At 35.5% G+C, this 20,616-nt stretch overlaps 1 protein-coding gene across 2 annotated transcripts; it reads left to right on the top strand.

Moving 5' to 3' along the window:
• Nucleotides 1-8,051: 8,051 nt before the first annotated feature.
• BAG4 (BCL-2-associated athanogene 4) lies at nucleotides 8,052-20,435 on the top strand. Of its 2 annotated transcripts, XM_011624743.3 has the most exons (5): nucleotides 8,052-8,586; nucleotides 8,835-9,091; nucleotides 9,925-10,071; nucleotides 19,995-20,111; nucleotides 20,206-20,435. In XM_011624743.3, the coding sequence occupies exons 1-5, from the start codon at nucleotides 8,388-8,390 to the stop codon at nucleotides 20,206-20,208; spliced, it is 723 nt and encodes a 240-aa protein (XP_011623045.1). In that variant the 5' UTR covers nucleotides 8,052-8,387; the 3' UTR covers nucleotides 20,209-20,435. The 2 variants fall into 2 exon arrangements, with proteins under 2 accessions (XP_011623045.1, XP_006843653.1); XM_006843590.4 differs by having other exon boundaries at nucleotides 19,995-20,435.
• The last annotated feature ends 181 nt before the right edge of the window (nucleotides 20,436-20,616 follow it).

The raw sequence follows: 20,616 nt of genomic DNA, 5'->3' as shown, positions 1-20,616 counted from the left end.
CCATAGATCAGGCAAGGGACTTCATACTCTTAGCCATTATGCTATGAGCTAGAACATTGTTCACTTTAAATTGTTATGGTATGAGCAAACTTAACGTGGGAGGAGAGAGAGGGGGAAACTGGGTTTTATTATGAAAGGTTTGTGTGGGAGGAGAGAGGGGAAACTAGGTTTTATTATGAAGGGGTTATATTTTATAAAGTTGCTTGTTTTTGAAATAAGATCGCATATCAACTTTAGCTGTCAATTTGGTAATCAACATTCAGTAGGTTATAGGTATGCCATACCGTTCAAAAAAAAAAACAAAACTTTTTGAGTATCGTACACATCTAATTTTAGATTTAGTGGCTTGGGGTAATTGTGACCATCTAGCATTTTGAATGAATTGGACATTTCACACCAAGCTTGTCTAGGACTTGGTTTCTATGTGGCCAAGCCTGCATATGTAGGAATACGGGCCTCTTAATAAATCTATTTTTTATATGGATTTTAAGGCTTAATTTTTAAGGACATGTAATATCTAACATGGAGATCATGAATTTGAAAAATAATTAAGTTTTAAAAACTAAGAGTAATAATTCTAGTACGAAAACATTTAGACGGTTAGTTTCCATTGTTTTTAAATGGATCACCAATTTGCATCCATCTTTAAGATAGATGCTTTGCACTTTCTGGATCACATATGTAGATATACGGTCCAGCCTGCATGAAATAATTTTCCGTTAGTATAGGTCAAGAATATCGTTTGCTGCTCTCTCCGTAGCAATTAAAGTCATTGGATCTAATTTCAATAGGTAGTTTTTTTTAAGTTAATGGTGAAAATGGAGGGTGGGACGTTTTGGCTCCCCCAACCACCGATGCCCTAACACCATTCCCTTTCCACATGGGCGTATTTGATGTCTTTCTGTGGACACAAAAGGGATTTCCGACTACCTTGATTGCTTATTTGGATTTTGAGTGTCAATTAGTGACTCAAAACCTGCGTGTCAAATAAAAAAAAAGGGATTACTTACAAAGAGGCCATTTATATTATGTAGATGGAGGTCACAATTATTTTGTCTTTTAAATTTCAAAATGGACAGTTGCAAGAATATCATTGAATACACACAAAGTTCTAAAAAAAAATTTGGGATTTTGCAACTCACCCTAAGCTATCCAATTTGATATTTGTAAGAATATCATTGAATACATACAAAGTTCTAAAAAAAATTTTGGGATTTTGCAACTCACCCTAAGCTATCCAATTTGATATTTATTGAATGTGAATGATTGTGATCTCATTATACAAAAAATAAATAGCATCTTTGTAGATAATCCTATAAAAAAATGTGCACTATGATTGTCCAAAAAGCATACTTTTCTTTAGGAGTGAGGTGCCAATTTAAGTCTCAAATCATGCCCCCTCCACCGGACCCATTACAGCTCAGAGCCGTCACAATCACCCCCTCCAAAGCTTCACAAAATCGACATTTTTTCATTCAGTCACTTTTTCTCTCTAAAAACACACGCATCACTTGCCAAACTCATAAAGAGACTCAGAAATAAATAGTGATGCCAAATTCTCTCTCTTTTGTTTCAGTTTTCCTAGAGAAGTCACCATGTTTTCTCTCTCTTGTTTGATCGTGGTGCACCCCATGGTGGCTCAAGCATCATGAAGTTTAGTAGAAGATGTATTATTTCATATGGTATTCAGCTCTAAATTTTCTTCTCTCTCTACTGTGTTTGATGTGCTATGAACAGTTGACAATCTCTATCCGATTCCCGTGGTTGGTATATGATCTAATTGTGATATTGGCTAGAATCAGGAGAGAAAAATTTATCAAGTATTTCATCTTTGGACATTCTTTTTTATTTTTCATTTGGGTTTGGTGAGGTTTTCATTACCATTTTTTAGAGAGATGTTGGGTGATGGGCCGAGACCAAACGTTTGAACTTTCAAAAATTTGCTATTTTAGTTTTCCAAAAGAGGCGATCTTCCAGTAATGTAGTACTCCCCTGTTTGATAATTGTCTTATATTTCTATGGGGGATCATGAACTTAGGATATCCACTTCCTTGCAAGATGGTTTCCAAAACTGCGTTTTTCGAAAATCAAACATGCCTTTAGAGAGAGGGAAGAGTTTATGGGTGTATTCCCAATATTTTACCTATAGTACTTTTATAAATTCTAAATGTTGTTGTCATTTACAATTAGTTTGAAGCCTTAGCGGTAGTACCAAAGAACCCTATGATGAAACCTATGACACTATTTTAACCAAAAGAGCAGGGCCCAAATCCCCATTAACTTTACCCTTTTATAATTCACCCAATAAAAACAAAAAATTGTTGTTGCTCACAGTATATACAAAATCAGGGTTCAAATCAGTTCTTGTTTGAGTAGGATTGGATCACCAATTTAGTGATTCTTGGTTAGAAAATTCTAATCCCAACCATTTAGAGAGAAAAGGAGTGATTGTTGTGATCTAAGGGTGGTTAGAAGGAGAAAAAAACGTCTCAAAGAGAGTGTTAAAGAGAGGAAAAAAAGTCTCAAATTCACTTGTCAAATGACCTCAATTTACAAAACATAAAACGAAAAAAAAGCTCATGTGTTCGACTCTGAGGGGCATTTCTATAAAAAAAGGCCTAAAATAAAATATTCGCTATAGAAAAAGAAAAATAGTAACAAAGCATTGGATATAATAACAAAATTCGTGGAAAATACTATGCGTAAAAACTTTAATCTGTTAGATGTGAAATCCAATAGATAAAAATATTAAGCGAAACTGAGATTATATACTATGAGACCATCTATATTTTGTACATTGATGTCACAATCACTTTTACTCATTAGATATGAAATCCAAGAGGTAAAAGTATCTCACAACATTTGATAAATTTTATTTTGGACGTCGTTCCTAAACAATGACATATCCTCAACTACCCAATTTCAAATCCAACGGTTAATGATAATTGTGACATCTTTTGTATCAAAAGTAAATGTCTCATGATATACATTTAAAAACTTTAATAACAAGAATTTATGTAATGAGTCCATGCTTATTACATGGTGGTGGAGACTTGCTAACGACATGGATCAGCTTTGGGGAAAAGTCATCAGTGAAAAATACGGGAGGGATCTAGATGGATTTATTGCCAAAAAGTGTACTAGACTGCCCAAACTCTCTCTAGTCTGGAAAGGGATTCATCAGGTCATGTCGCTTTTTTTGGCCTATTCTAGAATTCTAGTTGGGGATGGAACACTAATTAGATTTTGGCATGCTAGATGGTTGAGTGAATACCCTCTCAAACTGGTTTGTCCTGATCTTTATAACAGATCAACACAAAAACAGGAGGTGCTTGCGAATTTGATTTATGTTTTGGGTGATCATCTAGTTTGGGATATCAGGATTATACCATCGATGAACAGTTTTAGGCACTGCTGGCATCGCTATATGCTTTCTGTTAATATCCAAGGAAACTAGATAAGATTAATCTGGTCCTTGGAATCTAATGGTCAGTTCTCGGCCTCCTCCTTGTACCATGAGATCCTTAGAGACCGTTATATTGATGACAGGCGGTCCCTTGCCAAGCTCTGGAACTGCAAAGTTCCCTATCGGTTCAAGACCTTTATATGGCTTCTCAGCTATAAAGTCTTCTCACTATTGTTCGGCTAAGGAGAATGGGGTTCATGCTCACTAATGTATGTTTGCTTTACAAGAATGATGAGGAGTCTATTGACCGTCTCTTCATTCACTGCCATTTTGCTACAATTTTATGAGATTGGTTGTTGAGCTCAGCAAACTGGATTGGTCCCAGACATGCCAAGACAATACCTGGTTACAACAACTATGGTCCCCTCCCTGGGTATCCAACTTTGGAGGATCTCGGTTGCAGTTATCACTTGGAACCTTTGGAAAGAGCGTATCTTGAGAACATTTGAAGGGTGCAGTAGAGAGTTGCGATCTTTTTTGGAAGCTATTTAGCGATCGATCATTCTCTGGGCATATACTTTTCTTCCCCTAAAAGTTGTGCAAGGGATTTGACTTTCTCTAATTTCTCTCAGTTGATTCTCTTCAAACCCACTCGCACCAACAAATGGTTTGTTTGGGCTGCGCCTCCGGAGGGGTTGGGTTAAACTAAACTTCGATGGTAGTGTTTAAGGGCCCCATTGCTGAATATAGGAGTCTCCTTCGAGATCATCTCAGTTGAATTCTCTGGACCTACTCGGGAACATTGCATCAATGTGAGGCCAATGAAGCTGAGCTCTGGGTGGTTCGTAAGGGTGTAACCCTCTTGGACCCTTCTTGTTGTAAAGTTATTAATTGAGGGTGACTTAGCAAATGTCATTTCTTGGTGTTCATGTCTGGACTCCACCCCTTGAAGATTGAGCGGCGTTATGGACAAAATACTGTTGATGCTTTCAAGATTCGAGGTCTTCTTCGCCCATGTTGTTCGGGGATTTAATTCGGCCCCCCTTCTTTTTTTCCTTTGTATTCTTTTCTTCTTGTAATTTCATTATCTTAACGAGGCTTACATTTTTTCAAAAAAAAAAAAAAAGAATTTATGTATGGAAAATATTTTGATGGGGCGGTAACTTTATCAAAAATAGTGAGGCCTCACCTCATAACTCATCAAAAATTACAATTCAAGTATTAGAAAACCTTTACATCAATCATCTTGGCTTCAACATTATGGTTGTGAAAATGAAATAGGATTTCAAGCTCTAAAAATAAAATATATTATAACAAGGATCCGGTTTCTATGCGGCCAAGCCCGCATATGTAGAAATGCGGGCTTCTTAATAAATCTAGTTTTGAGATGGGTTTTAAGACTTAATTTTTTATGACATATAATCTCTAACATGGAGATCATGAATATGAAAAAATAAATAAAATTGTAAAACTAAAAATAATAATTGTAGTAAAAAACATTTGGACCATTAGTTTCTATTGTTTGTAGATGGAACACCTACTTACATCCATCTTAAAGATGGATGCTTTACATGAAATGTGCTTTACACGAAATGTGGTCTGGCCCGCATGAAACAATTTTCTTTATAACAAATTATGTAGATCCTCTATTTGGCCTTAAAAATAAGCATTTATAAATCCAAGATCTGTACCACTTTTTTATTTTTAAATTTTAAATTTTATTTTTGATATTGAAAATTGATTTTAAAGCCATCACACATATTTTTATTACTGAAATTACTTCCCCAATGACTTACTAACCTCATCGTTTGTATAATTTCCCAAAGTTCTTGCTTGTGAGCAAGAAAAAACCCTTAAACATCCACACATGCACGTATTTTAACTTGATGAGGAATTTATACTACAACTGCCATCGTTGGAGAAGTGGGCCCCATCTTGTTGACATTGAAGGCATCGTTATTACTTATTACCACCGCCGCGCCCCGCCTCTATGAGAATTCAGAAGCTCATACTTTCAACCTTGCGGTACTCAATATTATGGTACGACTACGGCCTCGTAATAACTTGCCATTAACTTCTATAGTAATTAATGCCTATATCTCTCTGGAAAACTCTTCTTTTAAGGAAAATGTTTTCATAGGGCTGCAGCCCTACGATAATAACTTGGGCTACAACCTCTACGCCACTGGATTTGAAGTCAAACAGGGAAACCTAAAGCCCCGGTTATTTTAGCTTTTGAAAAAAGATTTTCCTATTTAAAAAAAATTTATATAAAGATGCTACTTTGTAATGTAGAACTACAAATATCCTTAAAAAATCCAACGGAAAAAATAGTTTTAATGTTGAAAAACCTTTGATTGATCATCTTGGCATCGAGATGTATTATTATAAAAAAATAAAAATAAGTCTTAAAAATAGTATATTTTACAACATATTATCAACACCGTCCATTTATAAAATTTTCATATATTTATAGATCTACTTGATTTTAACTATTTTTTAAATTTAAAATTTTATAATTAAATACAAAAATAAATTTTGAGATAATCTTAAACATATTTTACATCAAAATTATATACTATGATAAAATTTGGAAGTTCACCTTACCTCTACACGTATGGATGCATATGCCAATTGCACCTTTTTGTTATTCCATTCTCTCTCTTGAAGCTTCCGTCTCCCTCTTTCTCCTAATTTCATCCATTCTTTAAATCAGGGGAGATTAACCGAGTTAATTAGAGGCTTGGATGATCGATCTTCTTTCAAAAGATCAGCAAAAATCCAAACTCTGCACAGTGTAGGCTGTTGGATATCGACATGGTTTACTCAACCGCTCTTTTTTTAAAAAGATATTGTTGTGATGGGAGAGAAATTTGGGGGTTCCTCGACCGCATTTGCAGGATGCAGAGGGACGGTGAACTTGGAAACGAAATGGTTATGTGTATGGCGTTATAGAATGCAAATGGGAAAATAATTGATGTTGAAATACCACCTGTTATGATAGCTACCACCTAAATATAGTAGGTAGATATATATTGATAAGGTTATTGGTGTTCATGTCTCTTGATTATGATGAGATTTGGTATTTGTATCATGTATTTATCCGCTAGTAACCGTCACGACTAACATTGAAGAAAAATGGTGTAGACAAGGTCTATGCAGGTTTGGTTTTTTTTTTTTTTTATCTTATATCTATTTCTAAAAAAGATTTGGTTTTTATGTGGCCAAGCTTGCATATGGAGATCATAAATATGAACAAAAAAATAAATTTTAAAAAATAAAAATAATAATTCTAGTAAGAAAATATTTGGACTGTTGTTTAGTTTCTATTGTTTTCAAACATACATCTATCTTTAAGATGGATGTTTTACACTTTCTGAACCGCATATGTAGAAGTGCGGTCCAACCCGCATGATAACAATTGTCCTTCTAAAAATGGCAAAAACCCTGTAATTTAGATTTTAAAGCTCCGAAGTTTGTCGAAGTTCTTTCAATGTAAACTTTGCAAAGTCTAAAGTTTTTATAATGAATGAACAAACTTGGATTTTCAAATTTTGAAGTTTTTGTTGAAAGACAATATAAAAACCAAGTGTGACGGTATAAAACAACATCAAAATTTCAAAATCCCAGGTTTGTTTGTTGAGCGGCAATGCACAAACAACTTCCAAGAAAATCCCAAGTTCTTCTTTGGAGGCAAGGCTATTTTGAATTAATCGAACCACCAAAGCCTGAAGTTAGGATATTTGCAAAACAAATTCAAAATTAGAGAAATGGGTAATGAACGTAATATTAACTAGCGTTTGAAAAGTCAGCTGAGGAGTTTCCACTCAGCCGAGTTACTCAGGCTTGGGCCCTAGCTTAGCCCGAGTTGTTCAAGTTGGAGGTCTAACTTGAAAATCTTAAAAGCTTTTTTGTAAAATATTATTAAAATTCTAAAAAAAATTGAAATATATTTATAACATATTTATTTATGTTTTCTATCAGTTTACCACAGACAGGAAGCATTTTGGTCATAAATGCTTATTTTTATATTTACATCTTTTTTTAAAATTTCAAAAATACCTCGGTTATAAACTCATTTTTTAAAAACTATTTTTTTTTTTTATACTTTTTAACCATAATTAGTTGTATTTTACTAAATTTTATTTAAAATATATTGCTCCTATTCTTTGAGATTTTTTTTATTTCTTAATGATTTTTGGGCGCTATAGTAGTCGGTCTACTGGGGGCATGGGCTGAGTACTCAGCCCGAGTTGACTTTTTATATTAGTAACTTAAAAAGGATTTTTATAACTGGGCCCGAGTGGACTTTTCTAGTAACTTAAAAGGGATTTTTATAATAAAAACAAATTTACGTAATTTTCTCTGAAGTACTCGATATTTTCGGTGAGACCGCAGTCATATATAAACTTTTGCCTTTACGCAAACATGATTACCCACTTTAACCAGTAACTAATACCAGCTAACGCCGCATCTTTATATCAAAATCAATGACCTTTCCATCTACCTACTGCCTCTCTCTCTCTAGTTTTTCCACTCTTTCTCTCTCTACTGTCATCCATATTCCTCTCTTTCTCTCTCTACTTTCTCTCGCTAGTTTCTTTTTCTCTCTAACTTTTTAATGAATGTTTCCATGCCGCCTGATGGGCTGCTTTTCACACCATTTCATTTCCCCGCTAGTGTTTCTTTGAGTTGTCTAGCTCACTAAAGCTTCAAACTCAGAAGACCCAAGATTTTTTTTTGATTGTTAACCCAGTAAAACCAGGTTGGAGAGAGAGAGAGAGAGAGAGAAGAGAGAAAGTTAGAGAGAGAAAGGGGAGGTGGGGTACACAGAAATGCTCTCTGGGTCCTGCTCATTTGCTCATTTTTATCGTACCTGCCTCTCTGTAATAAGGCCATTACAACGTTTCTTACCCTGAAATTTCCATTACCAGGAAGGACCAATTCGTGTAGTGTTAGGTCTTTGGCGTAGAGAGAGAGGATGAGCAAATGGAATTCGAAAGGTAATGTTGCAGAGAGGAATGGGAGGAATGAGGAGATAGAGTGGGAGATGAGGCCTGGTGGCATGCTGGTTCAGAAAAGGGATGATGGGGTTTCATCTTCTGGACCCATGATCAAGATCAAGCTTTCTCATGGCTCCTACCAACATGACATCTCTGTACCTGCCCACTCCACCTTTGGTAACCTCTCTCTTTCTCTGTCTACCTTCACTCAGATTTTCAACTCGCTTTCTTTTCTGAATTTACTCTCTCTCTCTCTCTCTCTATATTCATTCAGATTTTCATATCCTTTTTTTATTCTGGGTTCATTAAGATTTTCAAGTTACCTAGTTTTCTTCTTGGGTTTACTCTCTCTCTCACTCTCTCTCTAGACATTCAGTGATATTTTATAGTGAGAGTCACTTTGGCTTGTTGGTTTATTTTGGCAGGGGATCTGAAGAAGGTTGTCGCCCAAGAGACTGGATTGGAACCAAAGGAGCAGAGGCTTCTCTTTAGAGGGAAAGAGAAAGATGATGATGAGCACTTGCACATGGTGGGTGTCAAGGACATGTCAAAGGTGATTTTATTGGAGGACCCAGCCAGTAAAGAAAGGAAGCTCGAGGAAATGAAGACAGACCAGAGGATCGCTGACGCCTGGAAGGCCGTAGCTCGAGTCCGGGCAGAAGTGGATAAGCTCTCAGAGAAGGTGAATTGAATATTGATTTGTATTACTTTAGCTCCAAATTTGTTTTTCCTGCATTTGATGGGTAGTCTTTGAAAGATGGTACTTTTTAGTTCGGAGTGGTCAACCTCTAAATTTGGAGGGTACCGCTTTGATTTGTGATGTATAGTATTTATACTCCCTAATCACTTGTCAGTTGAGGATGGTATTTTGAATTGTATCACTTTGGTTCATAATTCACACTGAATTTTTTGAAGACAATAATTTCATCTGTTCGCCTGTAATTGTTGAAGATGGTAATATCCATGGTACCACATTGGTTGAAGAAATCGCTGTGCTTGCAGATCACCACACAGTTGTTGAAAATGGTTATTTGGGTGATACCACCTTGATTCAACGGATAATTAGTTGTACTTGTAATTTAACAGTATTTATCAATAATGGTAATATGGGTGTGGGTGGGTACCACATCAGTTGAACAATTCGTTTCAGTAGTTGAAAATGGTCATCACTTTGGTTCGACAAACCTTTTGTTCCGCTATTGCGTTTGCTTATAATTCACCCAATTTATTTGTCAAAAGAGTTGGCAAAAAAGACAACCTAGTTCTTGAAGATGGTTGCTTTAATCCCTTGGTAGTTGCCTTAGCATTTAGCTGTTCTTCAATTCATCATTAGTTAGACTTGATAATCTGGGTGGTTATTTGTGTTTTAGAGTCATCTCTGATACAGTTTTATGTGGTTTCTGCCAAAAAACTTGGTGGTTTGGTTTCTGCCAAAAAACTTGGATGATAGTATCCATGTGAGAGTGACGGGCACCAAAGAAAAATGGGGTCATAATATTAGGATCGGATTGACAGGTTTCAGCCTTGGAAGAAAAAGTGCAGCGTGGGACCAAAGTTGCTGAAAACGAGTTTGTTGTCTTAACGGAAATGCTCATGATTCAACTGCTGAAGTTAGACAGCATTGAGGCAGAAGGAGACGCAAAAGTGCAGAGAAGAATTGAGGTAAGGCACCATATTTGTATGCCTTCTTATGAGTGGTAATTTAGTAATATTTTTCTACACTCATTACTTACATGTTTTTAAACGTTTGTATTTTCTGGCTTCTAATGTATAGGTTTTGGCTGATTGATTCTGTTCACATGTGGACATGGGTAGATTCTATTTATGTATTGTTTTTTATTGTATGTTGTATCTGTGAAGACTGGCAAATCTGCAATTATTTAAAAAGTGGGCCCCATGAGTCCTTTTTCTCTCTTATGGGCATTTCCATGGTTTCGCCCTGATGTGTTTGTATTATTTTTTGAAGATCATAAAATCTGATAATTTTGTTAATACCCTCCTAGAAATAAGATGTTATGTTTCTAAAAGTAACACAATAGAATGTGACTGATACCTTGTTTATGACTTGAAAATCTAGCCTTCTTTTTCCAGGTAACTTGTTGGTTCTAATCATCAACCATCGGGCTTTTGCTTAAAAGAAATTGTTATTGAGAAAACTATGAATAGTTTAATAGACATGTTGATTTCTAATATATCGAATTAATAATGTGAAGTTAACAAATCAAATGGAAAATTTGCAATGGGCAACTCGTTCCTTTGCATTTCTTAATCAATGAATTCAGTTATTACCTGCGCTCAACAACTATAGAAATCACCATCATCAGAGCCTTTTTCCAACTATTTAGGGTTGGGTACACAAATTTTGGTCTGCCATTCTGCTTTATCCAATGTTCAAGAAGGCAGATGCGTCCGCCTAGGCAGCCAGGGGTTTGGGCCACCTAGGCAGGCGCCCAGACACAAAGGTGGCGTGCATTTGGGGGAGGGGCAGTTCCTTGCGGATTGTTAGACCCCCCACACCTTCCCCCACTTTTATTGTATACAGAATTGGCATTTTGTATTTAATAAGCATGTTTTATATATGATATATTGTTTAGAAATCAAAAGTACAGATCAAAAATAAACATACCGACTTTAGAAGATAATGAAATAGTTAAAACTCAAAAGCAACAGTAAAAGATAAAAGCAACTTGAGATGTCTATTATGGTTGGGACAATGTCCATATTTCCGACCCACAACCCAGATCATTTTGTTTACTTGAACTTGAGGAAGACATTTCTCCTACAACCCTTAGCTATCAAGTATCAACATATCACCTAAGCATGAAATTACACAAAAACAACAAAGTCAAACTTGAAAACATTTACAAGAAATTACATAAAAACAACAAAGTCAAACTTGAAAACATTTACAAGAAGTGAAAATTGTAAATACATACACAAAAGCAAGATTATTTACAACTACTAGTCCAAATATTTGAAATTTCAAATTAGTCATCCAAAAAATATTAAAAAATGGTCATTTAAAAAATTACAAATAGGAAATGAAGTAGAAAGAATTGTTACATTGACCCTTTAATATGTTGAGTTCTTAACAATCCCAAGATGAAGTAAAGCATGCACGATCAAGGCAAAAAAAAGGAAAAAAAAAAAAAAAATCTAGGTAAAACTTACACATCAAACTTACAAAGATAATAACACCTAAAATCGAAAAACATAACAAAAAATTATGGGGATAAAAGTTACGGTTTATGAATCATACAAGTAAACTCATGCATAATTTTTTTTTTACAAAATTCATGCGTTTTGGGGGCGATGGACTGTTTCCATTGAATTACTTTCCCATATACCCAAGCTAAATATTAAAATGGGAAAACTACCAAATAGTTTTGTTTTTGGGTGAAGAATAATCCAAATAATCGATAACATATCAAATATATATCATTAAGTATCAAAAAGAAAATACAAAAAACAAAGAATAACATCATAAGACATTGTGAACAAAAAATAAAATAATATAATCTAATAAAAAATATTGAAATATACCAACCTTCTTGAAATGGAATCAATATTGGCTCAAACCGGAAAGTTTTAGTTCCCAAATCTCATCTTTTACAACCACTATAAGCCGCAAAAAGATTGGGGATGAATATCTTTTAATTTCGTGAGTATTAAAGGAGGTTCAAAAATTTCGATCTCTCTACAAATCTTTAAATCTTATTTTTTTTAAGGTTTTTCTCACTCTAAACATAACTAAAAATGTTTTTGGGGGCAAGAATGGCACCCAAAACCCTTTTCCTCCCTTTTAGGGGGGAAAATGACGAATTTATCCAATTGCCAAGGGCCATTTTCCACCCTCAGTCTTGATTTGTCAAGGCCGTGCCTAGGCGCCCGCCTTTTATTTTGCCCAAGCGGGCGCCTAGATGCACCTGCTTGGAGCATACCTCCTGGACGGTTTGAGAAAAATGGCCGCCTAGTTGGCCAAATTTTCATTGATTGGCTCTATTAAGGGGCATATCCTCAGTGAGGCCATTAGTCCCTATCAGTGTTCACAAAACCGGGCGATCTAACCGCTAACCTCTCGGTTAGATCGGAATCGGCCACTAGCCAGTTCCGATTTGGGCTGTTCTGATGATCAACTGGTATTTAAAAAAAATTTCAAAAAAATGCATATAAATTCCCCAAAATGAGGAATTTTATTTGTAATGCATTTTTTAATATTCTTTACATTATGTTTAAGATTAAAAATTGTTTTGATCACTAATGCTCACTGTTATGTTATGCGGCCGAATCAGCCGGTTTACCGGTTAGGCTGATTAAATCGCTTTCGGGCCCATATCCGGTTAACCGTTCGCGTTCAATTTTGCGAACACTGGTCCCTATATATTTTCTCACTACTTCCAATCATGTCCTTTTAGGATTATTATGTTCTTTTAGGCTTACCCCTTTCCCTTTTTGAGCATTTTACTTGAACCAACTCGTAAATCCTGACAGGTGTTATACTGGATATGCGTTGCACATGCCCAACCCAACTAAGTCTACTTTCTCTTATCTTATCATCTATTGGAGCTGAACTTAAGTTCTCCCTAATGCATTCATTTTGAATTCTATTTCTATCCCTTTTTGTCTTGCCATTCATCCATCTCAACATCCTCATTTAGCTACATTCATCCTATGAGTATGTTATTTCTTGACCGCCAAACATTCTGTCTTATAAAGCAAAGTTGGTCTCACAACTGTCTTATAGAACTTCCCCTTCAGCTTTATTGGTATGCAGCGATCACATAGAACTTCAGTTGCACATCTCCACTTCGCCCACCAGCTCTAATTCTATGTGTGACATCATCCTCAATCTCTCTATTTTTTCGGATTATCGACCTAAGATATCGGAAGTGCGCTCTTTTTAGTATTTCTTGGTCGTGAATATTAACTGTTCCTCATCTCTACGCCTATTGTTACTAAACTTGCATTCTATATATTCTGTCTTAGTTTGGCTAATTTTAAAATGTTTAGATTCTAATACATCCCTCAAAAGTTCTAACTTTGTGTTGACACCGCTTTGGATCTCATTGATCAAAACTATGTCGTCTGCGAACAACATACAATGGTATATCATTTAGGAGGGCCTTCACAAGTTCGATCACACTTGGAGTCACAACTTATTGGTGGAAGGGGATGCCAAAATCATCATATGCTGGGTTTCCAACTTCTCCTCATGGCTCGACAACCTTTTTGACAAGATTATGAATTTGTCAAGCAACTATACAATCTCTTGGCGCCATGCTTTTAGAGAAGGCAACTCTGAAGCAGACTGCTTGGCCAAAGAAGGGGCTTTCCTTAATTCTTCTTTATAGGCTTGTGGCCTTTTATCAGTTCCGATCTTTGTGTTTGGCCTTATTTTGGTCCCTTTTGGGCATGTTTGATGTGACCAATTCGGTCACCGTGACAATTATAGTGAATTCTCTCAAAAAATAAGTTGCCCTTAATTAAGACAAAGAGGTATGGGCTTAACACTGATGCCTGATGTAGATCTATTGTCACTGAAAACTCACTCGTCTCTTCACTAGTTCATACACTAGTTAACGCTCCCTCGTACATACTCTCACCAAGTTGATGTAGTATCTGGAGACTCCTTTCTTTTCCAGCATCCAACAAATTAAATCTCGAGGTAGTGGTAGTCTATCATAAGCTTTCTTTAGATTAATAAAGACCATGTGGAGGTCTTTTCCCTCTGCCCTAAACTTCTGAATTAGTTGCTTAAGTAGGAAAATAGCCTCAATTGTTGACCTCCCTGACATAAAATTGGATTGGCAATGTTAAAAAAGGCGTAGGCGTTTTAGGAGGGTGCCTAAGAACATTGACTATTCACATCAAATGTTCACAAAATATCAACTTCATCAAAAGTTTAAGACCATTCACAAAGTATAAGTCCAAATCGGTAAATGTTCCATCTACAAAAAATGTAAAAATGTCAAAAAATAGAACAAAACTGATGGGCCCTATTTCATCGTTATAGGCCCTATTTCATCGTCTGAATGAGGAAATAATCAATTAATCACAAAAAATTAATCTGTCAACTATAAATATATAAATATATCATAAAAGGAAAAAACATAAAATAAAAATGAAAATCAAATGATTCAAAACATAATACATGATCGTTTTTCGCTAATGGGCTTTTGAACATCATCACTCCACCCCCAAGTTTCCTTATCAGAATTTTGTTTCCCTCTAGTTTATCCTAAAACTTCTTTTGCAAAGTTATACCGAGCTATGTATCGTCAAAGTTATCAATGTACATTTTATTGATTGCACTAAGAATTGTATAATCACCCTCTAGCAAACTTATCTAACTATTACATTTGCGATAGAGCTATATGGGTTGGTAGAACATGATGGGTTCAAAACTTGATGGGGGTAATATGGCTAAATTTCGTAAATATAAGGAAAACTTCTTTCTAGTGCCTTAAAACACAAATCTAGCATGGAAACAGACAAGGGGTGGGTCTGAGTTGGCATTCCGAGTAATGTGTCTGACTGTTCAAGACTCGAATCAGAATCATTGTTTTATATCGATCTGGACAGACTCACGCAGACTCGATTCAAGCTCGGGTTACTGGGGACAGGGTCATCCCAAACCCACAGCCAATTCCGAGTGGCGGGTGAGTCTGGCTCTAAATTTCTAGAAACTGCCTCTTTCAAGCTTCCTTATGGGGTTCTGAATCACAAGTTTCTAAAAGCTGCCTCTTTGGAACGTCCTTATGGGGTTAACCGTAATATTTGAAATCATTAAATCCTGCCTTAATGTTTATAAAGTAGTAGTAGATGAAAGAGACCGTAAAAAAACTCAATTATCCCTTTGGTGATCCCATCTTGATTTTCCTTTTGCTTCCTTAGATAATGTTAGTACTCTATGGTCATGGATAGTGTGTGTACCTAAAATGTTAAAATTTTCCCTATTTCTAGTAGTTCTATAAAATTATCACTGGCTGTCTGACACTAATCTCTAGGCTTCGTTTTTTAATTTAGGGGATGGATATCTATGTGATGATTTTTTCAGACATTCCTTGAGTCAAAAGGCATCACCAATATTATTGTCCTTATGCATTGCAGCTGTGATTTTCTGAACGATGGAATGAACAAATCACTTAATTTCCATGACTTTGCTTATATTCACAAACATCCTGAGGATTCTTTTGTTTTTTGTCCTCCAACTCCAAATATTCTTTAGGTTGAGTTTCTCAGTGAATGCTTGGAATTTAAGCTTTAGTGGATTATGGAAGTTCGCTTTTTATGTTGATATGGATATCGATTACCTTGCACCTTTCCACGACCCTCCAATCCAAAATTTTATTGTGATCCATGCTTGAATTTAGTCTGTATCGGCTTACTTGTAGTGTAAAATTACATCACTTATTGACGATCAGAAAAAGAAAAAGGATTCTTTCTTATTGGTCAAGGGTTTCTATTCATTTTGGTATAAGTGGCAAGCTTAATGTTCGATGTTCTTCACATTTTTTTGTGACTTGCACCGACTTCTGATTCCCTCTCTGTGAAACTAAGTTTCCTAAAAGATCCACAACTTTTGCTCATTTCCTGAAAGATTCACAACTTTTGCTCTAGAATTGTATTTTATTTAGTTTTTATAAAATGAGTGGCAGCCCAATTTTTTTTTTTAAAATGGAGTGGTTTATTATATAGCTGTAGCTTGCAATGTACTTGAGCCATTTTTTTTCTTCTAGTAAACTACTTTTCTCTCTTAGTAAGTAATCTGGAACCTGAATAGGAGGGGGAGCAGTTTAAGTGGTAGTTTTCCACTAAGATTTACCTTTGAATCACATGAATGGGAATGGTCCCAATGCATAAGCTTTGCTCTGTGATTCGTTCTCAATATGATAAAACAAGTCTCCTTTTTTATTTGGTCTGGTGTGTGGGGGTCTTGGTTACAATTTTTTCTCTTCCTTTAGTGGCATCTATTTTACCTTCCTTCCTCCACCCACTTCCTAGGAGATGATTTAAGTATCTCCTAGTTATATCAGGTTTCGTTTCTTAGCTTATAGAAAATTTAAAGAGATACAGGTCCTACTTCTGTATTTTGTATTGTTGTCTCATTCTCATCATGCTAATTTTCTTGAAAATCTCAACGAATATCAGTGGGTAAGTTTTTTTTTTCCCAGTTTCTCATGTAACATACTGCACATTTATGCAATCGTGCTCATCATAAGCTTATCTCAGCCAAGATCTGAATTTTAAAGCCATCAGGGCATTTGTTTTTTCAGAACCATATAAATTTCCAAAATTCTTTAATTATTTTTGTCAGAAGACATAATTGTAGCATTGAATATGTCCATATCATGATCGACATATCTGTTGTAGGATTGTCTTTCTTGAGATTGATAATATATTAATTAAATTTGATCGTGTCAATTTATTAATCAAATTTGATCCTGTGGCCGTGTCATATTTTTGTGCTAGAACTAAATGACAAGAATTTATCCTTATGTTCTTTTAATATGAGAATTTTTTTGTTTTGGAGAGATCTATGAAACTATATTGGTGGAGCTACCAATGAACCTACTAAAAGTGCAAAGTGTAAGTTTGTGATAGCTTAAACTAAGACATTGGCGAGTTTTTGATACTGCTATCAGGTTTTAAATTCTGTTATGATGGACCGTATTGGAGAGGGGCTAGTGCTGATCTATATAATGGTAATGGTCATTGTGATGGATATGAATGGGAAAATAATAGGGATTGTATACAATGAAACCATTTACCTTTGATACAAGGTGGTCACAATTACTTGCAACCATCCGATGTGAAATTTGATAGCTTGGATGTGTCACAAAGTTTGAGAAAATTTCTTTTGAAGTTTGAACTTGGTCAATAGAATAATTGCAGCCACCCAATTTCACATCCAATGGTCAAGATTAATGTGACCACATTGTACCAAAGGTAAATGGTCTCATTCTATACTTTCCCAAAATAATATAACATATAATTTTTAGTTAATGGTATAGATGCCCAATATCACAGCTTTAATAATGGATATATTGGGTTCGGTATTTTTTATTTGGTAAATATTTATTTTATTTAAAAAATGAACTTATAATGAACATAAAGGGTATTCTTTTGGAAATAATGGATAGAATGGGATATATGATCCATGTTAACTTCTTTTTTTGTGTTGTTTATGTTAAATTTGAAAACTTGGGGTATTCGTCTTTATGCCGATATATAACAGCCAATATATTTAAATGATAGAGCTATAGATGACCATAGTGGCCAAATTTTACTTAATGCCTGAAACTGTTACATATATTGATGGGCAGGTCAGCTATTACAACCTATTTCTTTGTGGTTTTTAGTCTGCCAATTTTTCAATTAATGGAATTTAAGGTTGTTAAAATATTTGATCAACAAAATGCTAAAGTTTTGTGGGATCATCTTCAAGTCTATATCTACAAGGATTGTCTTCAAGCCCTATGTTTTCAGACTAACATTGCCCATAACTTCCGATATCTGAATCCCACTGCCAACCTGCCCATAAAATACAAACCAACTTTTCATAGTCTTATCTTGTGGGACATGAAAATAGCCACATAGAAAACAATCATCATCGTCATCATTATCATCGGAGCCTTATCCTAACTATTTGGTGTCAGCTCCACGAATCTTGTTCCTCCATATAACGTAGATTCAGGATTCATGGAAAGTCGTGGCAATGCTTTACGCTGGCTGTTTTCCTGAGCTTGGGACCTGCATGACCTGCAGGGGGCCGGCCAAGGCAAGAGTTTCATTATTTTCAGATGATGAAATTAATAATCTAGTCGTTCATTAATTTCGGATGAGCATTTATTGTTTAAGATGCAAAGCTCTTAGGACTTCTACTATTAGTTGTGTTTTGGTTCATATGCTTTATTTGCATCAAGATCAACTAAAATCATCATCATCATCATCCGAGTCTTTTCTCAACTATTTGGTGCCAGCTTCAAGATTAACTAGAATCTGAACTTCAATTAGATGCAGTTATTTAACATATTCTTCATGATATTTTACAAATTGTTCTTTTGGGATCATTTTCGACCTAAAACTAAGTGTTATGGAAGTAGTTCTGGTCTTATGCTCTCATACACTCATCCTCAGTCTATATGTACTTGAAATGGAAAGCAAACGTACATGATATGAGCATATTTACCACATTGTCTGACTTTCTCTAGGATCCTCAGCAAGCTGGCCAATCCCCTAAATCGCATTGCCTGAAGTGTCTATGGATGAAGCAAAATATGATCTCCATCCCTTAATTGAACTCTGAGGTTTCTAGGAGTAATAGAGATAGTCTTGACAAACAAAATACAAAAGTTTCTTTTCTAGCATGTCATCATTCATCTATGATTCTTATTTCACATGAATAGTTAATTGAAGAAGTTGTATCTTGTTGCTTGGTAATGTTTTTTTATATATAGGACTTGGTTTGCTGAAAACAACTCACCTTGCACTCCACTAGAGAAATTCTTCAGTCGAGAACACTTTGTGTTACAACTGATACTGATTTCTTGGGGTGGCTTGCAATGGACGTTCATTTTAATGGAAAACTTCGCTCAGCAGTATTTCAATGCCAGTTTCCTGTCGTAGCTTGTATCTGCTTTTTAGCATGAGCCATGTAGAACTGTGTAAGTAAATCTCTTCATTTACTTTCATTCCTGACTATCGGCTTATAGATTCTTACACACCCTTTTGAGGATTGTGCAGTGGAAGTGTATTATTGTGCTCTCTCTTTAGGTAGGGTGTATATTATGCTCCCGCCGGAGCATTATTATACACATACTCCCTCGGTAAGAAGATCTATTGAGGAAGATTTTTGCCATCTGAAATTTTGGGAACCACCTAAGAATTATTAGAAACTTATTATCCAAAGGAAAAAAATTGAATTCTATGTTTTCTAGCACATGGATCTCACCCTCCATAAATTGGACAGTCTCTATTGAATCTTGAAATGTTATTTTTTCAAGTGCATAGAGAGTGCAATTTATATTATTTTTTTTGGTATTTTATTTATTTATTATTATTATTTTTTTTATTGAGGTTAAGTCTATGGGTTGAAGAGGTTATGTTGCCAAAGTTTGGGGTCTTACAATTACTCCTTTATTGGGTTTTACCTGAGGGAGTAAATGGACGGTATACTCTTGTGGGAGCATGAAATATTTGGCCATCTTTCGGTATTCTATAACAGTATAACCCAGGCTTGACCTAAGTATATGCCAATTGGTTTTTGACCATTGCGAATGGAACTCCCTTCCTTGCTGTATAGAAATGACTTTGGGAACTCAATATGAGCCACATGGCTGATCTGATTGTATTATTTTATTTTCATTAGACCTTATATCATGAAAAGTGGACTTGAGTAACTTTTATTCTTTTTGGCTTGCTTAACAATAACTAGGCGATTTTGGTAGTTATCTACCCACATTGTGTAAGAGTTATGAAATGAGGACTGGTTTATGTTGGCTTTGGCTCACTTTTGTGCAATGACCCATCTTTTTATTTCTAAGGAGCTCTCTATGACAATTGTCTTTAAATTTTGCATGCAGGTTCGTAGAGTTCAGAATTGTGTGGAGACAGTGGATGTTCTGAAAGTGAGAAACTCCAACCCCTTTAGCAGCAAAAGAGTGGCAGTGACCACTCAGTGGGAGACCTTTGAAACTGGGGTAGGAAGCCTGAGTGCTCCCCAACCCTCCTCCCCCACAAAGATTACGAAGGACTGGGAATTGTTTGATTGATTAACTTTCTTTTTAATTGCAGTGAACTTAAAGTGCAACAAATGTGACTATACTCGACAATGCTTGCATTTCTTGATTGAGCAGATTGAAGCCGGTTAGGGTATCCTTGTCGTGTGACTCACTGTAAATTATGTAACAAACTTTGTTCATTAATACTTGGGTTTATGATTGGGCAGATTGAAACCTGAAGATACCGTACTTTATTACTGTATATATCGACTATTTAAATCATGGTTGGTTGTTTCAGTTGAATAAGGGCCTTCACTTGCAGGATATGTGATGCCTTCTTTTTGGTTAATAATTTAATTTCGTTTCACAAAATCTCAATAAAATGTCAACTAGATTTGTCTTTGTGATCCATTTCAGCAAAGAACCATGAATTAAATCATGTGACCACAACTCTTGTCAGATCCTCAAAGAAACTAGATTTGTC

Source organism: Amborella trichopoda, chromosome 8 (assembly GCF_054954075.1).
Source record: "Amborella trichopoda isolate Santa Cruz 75 chromosome 8, AtrichopodaSantaCruz75HAP2 v2.0, whole genome shotgun sequence".
In the NCBI taxonomy this organism is placed as follows: Eukaryota; Viridiplantae; Streptophyta; class Magnoliopsida; order Amborellales; family Amborellaceae; genus Amborella; species Amborella trichopoda.
The sequence above is the reverse complement of the archived record's forward strand: the minus strand, read 5'-3'. Positions and strand labels throughout refer to the sequence as shown.

What these genes read in the sequence shown, in the direction of transcription:
- BAG4 (XM_006843590.4), top strand. Translation starts at nt 8,388, where the DNA reads ATGAGCAAATGGAATTCGAAAGGTAATGTTGCAGAGAGGAATGGGAGG. An exon ending in ACCTGCCCACTCCACCTTTG is followed by an intron (nt 8,587 to 8,834) that starts GTAACCTCTCTC and finishes TTATTTTGGCAG; the next exon opens with GGGATCTGAAGAAGGTTGTC. An exon ending in AAGTGCAGAGAAGAATTGAG is followed by an intron (nt 10,072 to 19,994) that starts GTAAGGCACCAT and finishes TTTTGCATGCAG; the next exon opens with GTTCGTAGAGTTCAGAATTG.